General features: G+C 50.5%; 1 protein-coding gene across 1 annotated transcript; it reads right to left on the reverse strand.

Moving 5' to 3' along the window:
- Positions 1 to 466: 466 nt before the first annotated feature.
- On the reverse strand, positions 467 to 5,713 carry LOC136166063 (keratin, type II cuticular Hb1-like). Its single transcript, XM_065932092.1, has 9 exons — positions 5,294 to 5,713; positions 4,316 to 4,524; positions 3,649 to 3,709; positions 3,167 to 3,262; positions 2,799 to 2,963; positions 2,409 to 2,534; positions 1,936 to 2,156; positions 1,106 to 1,137; positions 467 to 579 (listed from the first exon to the last, which is right to left on the reverse strand). Exons 1-9 carry the CDS (start codon positions 5,711 to 5,713, stop codon positions 467 to 469), a joined length of 1,443 nt encoding a protein of 480 aa, XP_065788164.1.
- Between the last annotated feature and the right edge of the window lie 3,224 nt (positions 5,714 to 8,937).

An 8,937-nucleotide genomic window follows, 5' to 3' on the forward strand; every position in this document is an offset into this window, starting at 1 on the left:
ACCACCCCTCCTGCTTCCTGGAGACCCCACCCACCTGCTCCAGGCCTGAAATAATGGACAAAAAGATGCACATATATGATGAAAACTAGATGACTTTATTTCAAGCACAGATAGCAAGGAGGAAAGAAGATTTGGGAAAGGAAGCGATGAACATTAAAGAGTGCAAGGGAAAGAAAGGTGGGAGGGGGACTTAGGTGTTGCCTTCTTCGTGGGATCAGAGAGCCCAGAATCCTCAAATAGACTACATCCACGGATCACTCCTCCCAGAAGACTCTCTCAGCCGTAGGCAGGCAAGAGACAAGGAGGGGAGGAGGGGATTCCCACACAAGGATTGAGAGGTGGACAGTAGAGAAGGTGAGTCAGAAAGACGGGTTGCACATGGTAGGGTTGGGCAGACGGGCCAGCTGGGAGGCTCGGAGCGGGTGAGATGGGCTGGGGCTCGGGTGCCTCCTCAAGTCCTGCCAACTCAACACTTCTTACAGCTGCTGCCACAGGCTCCCACCCCAGAGGACCTGATGCCACTGGTACGGGTGACTGAGAGGTCACCACATACAACTCCACCCCGGGAGCTGCTCACACCTGCACAGAGACAATAATGGTAAGTCAGAACCTTCGGGGGTGGCGGGGAGCTGGTCCCAAACACAACTCCCTCCCTAACACCCAGTAGGTTGTCTCTAGATCATCCACATCTCCAGGGAGAAAGACAATCCCGTGTGGTCTCAGGACTCCCATCCTTTGGATGGGAATGACCTCAACCTTTCTTAATCTATTCTTCTGTACCTGGTTTCAGGAAGACCTCCATGGGGACAACCACGCTGATAAAATACCTGTTTTGATCTGGAACAAGACAACTGGAGTATGGACAAGTGTGTTTGGACAAAGAGAAAGTCAGAGCTTCCTATGATGGGGAAAATAAGATTGACACTCTAACAGGCCTGGGATGAAGTATTATTCCACTCATAACCTGTCAACCAGCTCCCTCTTTGTAACTGTGTGGCTCTTATTGAATGGAACTCCTCTCCCTGGGTCTTTTCACCCTCAGAGCTAAGACATTCTTCCCACCATCTCACTTCAGTGTCTCCCCTTCAGGGCCCAAATTACTCACTGACATTCACAGCGTTGATGCCTTCACACAGCCTGATGTGGGAGAGAAAAGAGCATTAGGACTGGGTGTTAGCTTCTGACAACGATCCCAGAAGTCACCCGCTCTGAACCCAGTCACCTAAGGAGCCACCCAAGTCCCTCCCCAGAAGGTCAGAGGAGGTCTGCGGTCCAGCACCCCTAGAGGCTCAGCGTCTCCCCAGCTCTGTTCCAAGAGAACACCAGGTGCAGGACCTCCCAGGTCCCTCTAGGAAGAGGGTCCTACTACAGGGGGGCTGCCCCCGGGACTCCAGCTTCAGACTGCCTACCCCACTCCTACTGACTGGCTCTACCATCTACAATCCAGTCTCCCTGGGCCACAAGCTTTTCATCTCTCTAATCGAAGTGTATTTTTCTATTTGCCCTTTCAGTTTGAGGCCATTTTTATCCTGTCCCTTAAGCAAGGGTGTTCTGGCACCAGCTCCTACCAGTTAGTTCACAGATACTGTTTTGTACATTTCTAGCCAACTCTGCATGAAATCACAGTGGTAGCTTGAGCCCAGTCATGATAGAAGTATTTATACCACTAAAATACACAAATGTCATACATCATAAACTTTTTATTCCCTCAGAGAACCAGAAAACTACTGTCCCTAACCAAATGATGTAGGAGCCCATTAGAAATCAGACAGTGGGCTCAACTGAGACTGTCCTCCTTAGCTTCTCCTTGGAGCAGAGAGGGAGTCAAAAAGGATTCCAAGATGTGAGCAAAAGAAGGAATGGGGAAGTAGTAGAGGGGGAAAAAATGGACCAGGTCTATGCAATTGAGGCCCCAGCTGTGCAGAATGTACCCACCTCTGTTCCTCTCCCTCCAGCAGGCGTCTGTATGTGGCAATCTCGATGTCCAGGCCCAGCTTGGAGCTCATTACCTCCTGGTACTCCTTAAGCAGGCAGGCCATGTCCTGCTTGGCCTTCTTCAAGGCTTCCTCCAGCCCCGCCAGCTTGCCCTGGGCATCATTAAGGGCTGCCTTGCCCTGCTGCTCCGCCTGGGTCACTGCGGCCTCCAGCTTGGAGTTCTAAGGGCCCAGGAGAGAACAAGGTGGCTTATGGTCCCTGGGTCTCTGTGTCCATTTCCTGGATGTGTCCAGTCTCTCCACCCAGATGAGATCACCCCAGGAACAGACCTCTCCCCTTCATCAACTGGAGCTCCCTGAGGGGCCATAACCTAGGACTCAAGTCATACAAATGGGCTGCAGAGTGAATGGTGAGATCCAGCTGGGCACACACACTGCTGGTGGGACCCTGGGTGGGCCTCAAAAAAATCCTACCTGGGACTTAGCATTTTCAATCTCAGCTGTCAGCCTCTGGATCAGGCGGTTGAGCTCATTGATCTCCTCCTTGGTGCGGCGCAGGGTCTCCCCATGTCGGATCACCGTGGCCTTGATCTCCTCACACTGGGAGAGGAAGCAGAGAGGCTCATGAAACTCAGGACGGGACCTCCCACACATTCAGGACAATGTAGATGATTTGCAGGTTGTTCAGTGCTCAGCCTGTGCAACCATACACGGCAGCCCTGCCTTCCTACCCCATTGAGGTGTCAATACTTTATCTACCGTCCCTAAGGATCAGAATCCCTAGACAAAGGTAGCCTTTTTTAATATACACCTTAAATCCCTCCCAGCATCACGTCTAGGAGGCAGGTGTCCTGGACCACTCACCTTGCTGCGGTACCAGTTCTCAGCCTCAGCCCGACTGCGGCTGGCGATTTCATCATAGTGAGCCTTGATCTCGGCGACAATGCTGTCCATGTTCAAGTACCGGCTGTTATCCATCTTGACGATAACTGAGGTGTCTGAGATGTGGGCTTGCATGATTCTCAACTCCTGTGGGGCCAAGAGTCATTCACATTACATACACCATCCAGAGCCAAGTAGAACAGAGTTCACATTCTACCTTTACACACACACACACAAGACTACAATTTCCAAAACCCTCACGCTTGCAGGCACCCCTGTCTATTTCCTCTGTACACAGGCTGGCCTGGGAATCAGGAGGGCTGAGTAATGTCCTCTCTGCTGGTGCTCACCTCTTCATACAGGGTCTTCAGGAAGTCCACCTCCTCTACCAGGCTGTGTGCATTGGCCTCCAGATCTCCTTTGTGCACATAGAGACAGTTAACCTCCTGGAGATAGAAACACACAGCAGTCCTTGGTCATTGCAGAGGATTTCCAGGGGGGCTCCACTTCTCCCAACCCCATCCCCAGCCCTGCAAAGCAAGTCATATGCATAGATCAGGAAGTCAAGAATAAGGGAACTAAGGTCTCCCACCAACTCTAGCAAAATGTCTTGTGTGACTTTAGAAAGTCCTTCCATCTCTCTAGGCAACTCTATAAAGGAAGAGCCAGAGCATTCCTGCCCTGTAGATCTCCTAGACTGTAAGAAGGGAAATGCCCTTCTATCGATTGGAATAAAATATAAGTTTATTAACTGAACAAGGGCATACTGATGCCCTGAGTTAGGCATCAGTATAGTTGCCCAGGCAACTATCCCACAAGCAGACCTACTCACCTGCTTGATTTTGACAAGCTCATTCTCTGCCGTGGTCCTCAGGGTGACCTCCTCTTCATACCTCCACAAGGTAAGGTAATTTGAAACAAGAGATTTAGCTAGTAATGGAAAGGGGGGCTCAACCTGACCCATCACATCCACCCCCCAGGATATCTGAAACATCCCTCTCACCCACATCCTAATTACACATTTCTCTAACTGAGACATGATTCACTTTAAAGATACTGGTTTTGTTATTACTCAAGTATAATAAACTGCCTGGAAAGGTGGATGGAACTAGTCATTTGAACCAGTGATTATGAACAGTGGAGGAGACATAGTGTCTTTTTTTTGTACCTCCGGTACCTAGCACAGTAAAGCAAAAGAGTAAGTGTTCAGAACAGGCTTATGGGATGGGTGGATGGATGGATGGATGGATGGGTGGATGGATGGATGAACAGGGATATGGTCCCTATCCTAGGAAGTTCATGATGCAATATAAAAAGGTTCTTTGCTGACATTTCAGCTTCTCTTCATGTGTCCTCCTGTCACTGCCTTTAAAGCTGACAAAAGTAAAAAGTGAGTTAATGAAGAAATAAGTTTCTAAGACCAGTGTGCTCAGTGGGTCCCCAGCTGTCATATCATGTCAACCTTTCTGAGAGAAGTGGACTTTCCCAAATGCACTCACTTCTTCTTGTAGCCCTCCAGCACCTCCTGCAGGCTGTGGAGCTCAGAGGCCAGCCTCCCGCGGTCGGCCTCCACGCGCTCAGCCTCCCGCCTCAGCGTCTCGATGTAGCCGTTGAACAGGGGCTCCAGGTTGCTCTGGCAGCGGCGCTGGTTCTGGTAGAACTGCCACTTGGTCTCCAGCAGCTTGTTCTGCTGCTCCAGGAAGCGCACCTGCCACCCAGAGGAATAGTCACCCAGACAGCCGTAATCCCAGCATCCTGCAGCATCCACCCCCCAAAACTTCCGCCGATTCCTTTCCCCCATCCCACCCCAACACATACATGAGGATCTCTGTCACTGAGATGGCTGCAGATCTGAGTCCATGTACCCATGATCAAGTGGAAAAGTCCTTTCTCATGCCTGGCTTCACTGTGCCAGGGATCAGAATCCCCCCCCAAATGACCAAGCTTTCCCCTGGGAAACCTTCCCCAGTTAGGTCTCCTGCTGGCCCATTCCTGTCTGAAGTGAACATTAAAGGGAAGCCTCAGCTGGCCCCAGGGTTCAATGTGAGAGTGTGTGAGTGAGTGAGAGTCAGAGGGGGATGCGGAGACAGGGTGGGGGCGGGGGACAACGAAGCATTCCAGGCAGCATTATCCCCAAAGGTGACCCTATAGTCTTATTTCTATTTCTTTTTTCTTCTGTTTCTATTTCTGATGTAAATTTCATGTGTCCCATGGGGGACGGGGGTCTGTGTCGCCTCCCTCTGACATGCAGTTCCAAGCCCATTCTTGTCTCTCTTGTACATTGTAACAGTGCTATCATACCAGGAGCCCCTGCACTATGCTCACGTCTCTCTGGTCTGTCTGTGCCCTGGAAGTGTGTCCATCTCCTCCATCAGACTCAGGGTTCATCTGGTCCATATCTCTCCTGACCCCTGACTAACCCTTCAGTGCCTACCCAGGAAAGAAGGTTCAGGAAGGGTGTGACCAAGGACACCCACCTTGTCAATGAAGGCAGCAAACTTGCTGTTGAGGCTCTTGATCTGCTCCTTCTCCTGGTGCTTTATGCGCTGTGCATTGGGGTCGACCTCCAGGTTGAGGGGCGTGAGGAGGCTCTGGTTGACTGACACGGTGGTGATGCAGGGAGGGCTGGGGCCGCCAGAGCGATACCCGAAGCTGCGGCTGCTGGAACCAGCACGGAAGCCCCCACAGACACTGCGACTGCTGAAGCCCCCAGTGAGACCGCGGTAGCAGGAGATGCCGCGGTAAGGAGCAGCCGTGATGCAGCAGCGGCCGGGTCTGGACCCGCAGGCCGAGGTGCAGCTGAAGGTGCGACCAGAACTGTACCTTTGAGTGGTCACACAGGAGCTGGAATTGTGGACTCCACTACGGGAGCTAAAGCAAGCTGATCCACAGGTCATAGTGGCTCAAGGCAGGAGGAGATGAAGCCAGAGGAAGAGGAGAAGTGCTCTGAGCTCTCCCTCACTGTCTGTGCCTTTTATAAACCCAGACACCTGGCACTGTCTGCGTCGTCACGTGAAGTAACCTTCTTGTCACCTTTATGGGCTTGGGGAATTTCTCAGTCATTTCTCCTCTCCTGGGATAATATCATCAAGATGGGGCTTTGGAAAATCCTACACTTAGGCAACTCTGAAGCCTTGGCAGAATTTTTTCCATAGTTCAAGGCCTGAGGGTGCCAAGGAGCCTAGGTCAACCAAGGTCTGGGACTCTGCATTTTGCAAGATAATTGAGGAGAGGAAGGGAAGCCGGGTTGGGATGATGGTTTTCAGGTCAGCTGGACTCATAACCTCCGACTTTTAGTTTGGGTCACAAGATGCACTAAGACAAGGGACAAAGGGTGGGTCTGCCTGGGATGGGAAGATTGTGGTGGACCTTGGCAGCTTTGAGAGCAAGAGCCTTCCAGGGGCTTCACAGGCAGGGTCTTGGGGGCCAACTCTTCAGGGCAACCAATGACACTTGACACTTGGCATGACCAGAAGGAGATTGTGTTTACTCCCACCAAGACATGGAAAAGCCAGGCACAAAACCAAAAAGAGTATTTGTTCAGTCACTTCATGCCGGGGGATCCATGAAGTGGGTAGATGTGTGTGAGCAGTGTGGTGTGAGAGTTCAGTATCTGAATCCCTAAAACCCCCTCTGTCCACCCACCTCCATCCCTCTTTGTGGGCCTTCAAGATTCCTCACCCACACCTAACAGAGTGTCTCCCTCAACTAGACCTTAAGTACAAGGCCACACTCCCCCAGACAGTCTCTTTCAAAGGCCTCCCTGTTTTCTGGGGCATTTTCAGAAAATTGGGGACTTCTCCAATAAACTCTGAGCCTGGACTGAGTGGTGGGACCTGGGATCCATCCCAAGAAACTTTAGTGGGCAGGAGGCTCCAGCTCCCAGACCTGGAACACAAGGCAGGCCCAGGGTGGGGGTGAGGGGAGTGGGGAGGCCAGGATGGTTGAAAGGGAAGGTACCTGGGGCAACCAATGAGCCATAGAGGGGAAATGATAACAACAATAATAACAGTTGATATTTATTGACCACTTACTATGCATCAGGCATTGTATTAATGCTTTACATATACACTCACTTTATCCATATCACATCCCCAGATAAGTTTTATTATCTTCATTCTAGATACAAAGGAAACTAAGGCTCAGAGAGGTTATGGAATTTTCACCCAGATTGCAAGGTGCAGAGCCCAGGCTTGAACCCAGGTATGTCTGATTCCAGAAACACTTTGACCATTATTCCATGGAGAAAAAAGAGGTGTGTCTCTGAAATGGGCATGCTGATGTTCAAGATGTTTCATAAGAATGCCGTGAGTTACCAAAAGTAGACACACGCACATCCCCTCCATGTACTATCCCCACATCCCATTTGCTTATACACGGTGAATATGGCCTTCTCCCGGTCAACTTCCTCTCACACTCAGCTTGACAGTCTAAGCCCACCTTACCCATCCACCATATTCACCATCCCCCTGCTTCCTTTCCCCCTAACCTCATCCATCCCGTTTTCCAACCAAAGCAGACTCGCTGCCAGCGGTTTCTCCCACATCCTCTGTCCTCCCTTGCTTTGCTTACACAGTTCCCTCTGCCTGAACCCTCCTCCCATCTCTCTTCTCTGTACATCCAGCTCTTCAGTGTTCTTCATTCCCAACCAAGCTGTCATTTCCTGCAAGACCATGCCCTGACCTCTGGCCCTAAGGCCCTGGAGGCTGACTCTCCCACCAAGTACCCTGGCATTAAAGCCAGACCCCCTGCAGCCTTGTATTAAAGTCCTTTGTGTGTGCCTGCCCAGTGTGGGGACTGCAGACTCCTTCCAACTCTGAGCCTGGCTTCTGTTGGGTACCTATTTGCTCCCTACCTTGAATCGGCTCCAGGGGCCTATGGTGGGGGTAGAGACACGACGCCAAGATAAAGAGCTAGCTTTCCATCAGTTAGCTCTCTATCTTTCCAGACCAGGCACTGAACCTGTGTCTCCTGCATTGGCAGATGGATTCTTTACCACGGAGCCACCTGGGAAGATAGAGAGTTAGCTTTCCATCAGTTGACCGGTAGGTTAGAGATAAAGGGGACAAGGGAACAATTTCTAGAAGATCTGGCTGAAAATGGAGCAGCCTCCATCTTCCTCATCACTCTGACCACCAACCCTCTTTATGGGGAAGTGTGTCCTTGAATGATCTGACATTGGAGCTGGGTCAGGAATTGGTACTGACACTTGGGGGACCACAGTGCTTTAGTCGTCAAACCTGTCATTTCCATCCTTCTGGTTATGTTAGAGAGCACAACTCCGCCTGCAGCCCTCTGGTCTCTTGGAACTTTAAATGCACTTAATTATCAGTGTGAACAAAAGCTGATTATCAACCTCCTCACTGATTGTGATAGCACAGAAAATCTGCTCCATCCATCCACCAAAATGCAGAAGGCGATCCAAGCAAGCATCATGAAAGTGCTTCTGTAAGTCTAATTTAAAACTTTAAATTAAGGAAATTAAATACTTTGGGGTAAGCCCATTTCCTCTTGTGAGGGAGATACCAAGGGAAAACTTCTTCAATACCAATTTATTCCCTAAAGAAAATTGGAGTAGAGGGCTTCCCAGGTGGCTCAGTGGGAAAGAATCCACCTGCCAATGCACAGGTTCAATCCCTGGCCTGGAAAGATCCCACATGCAGAGCAACTAAGCCCGTGTGTCACAAACTACTGAGCCCACTTGCTACAACTAGAGAGTAGCCCCCTCTCTCCACAACTAGACAAAAATCCGCACAGTGACGAAGACACAGCAGAGGCAAAAATAAATATTTTTTTAAAGAAGAAAGAAAACTGGAGTAGAAATTCATAATCCTGAAACCATTAGTCACACAGCTGGAGCTGGGAGCAGAAGCGCAGACACTGGAGGTGGGCTCTGTCTTCTACAGAGGATGGCTAAGGTTACACTGAAACCCCTGCAAAATCAAAGTTGGACCAAAGGGATTCAGGGCCGCAAGAGAATTGGGAAAGACAGCAAAGGGGGCAGCGAGGCACTCCCTAGAAATGGGACACCAGGCAGCCGAAGCCAGGCATGGCTGGCCAGGGTGACCTCTGGTGTTCCAGGATTTAATTACCCCCTTGCATAATAACAAGTCATATTTAA

Source organism: Muntiacus reevesi, chromosome 4 (assembly GCF_963930625.1).
Source record: "Muntiacus reevesi chromosome 4, mMunRee1.1, whole genome shotgun sequence".
NCBI lineage: Eukaryota > Metazoa > Chordata > Mammalia > Artiodactyla > Cervidae > Muntiacus > Muntiacus reevesi.

Excerpts from the sequence above, each read along its gene's own strand:
- LOC136166063 (XM_065932092.1), bottom strand. The coding sequence starts at position 5,713 with ATGACCTGTGGATCAGCTTGCTTTAGCTCCCGTAGTGGAGTCCACAAT. Across the intron at positions 2,964-3,166 it reads TGAAGACCCTGTATGAAGAG|GAGTTGAGAATCATGCAAGC; the intron begins GTGAGCACCAGC and ends TTGGCCCCACAG. Across the intron at positions 2,157-2,408 it reads TTGAAAATGCTAAGTCCCAG|AACTCCAAGCTGGAGGCCGC; the intron begins GTAGGATTTTTT and ends CTGGGCCCTTAG.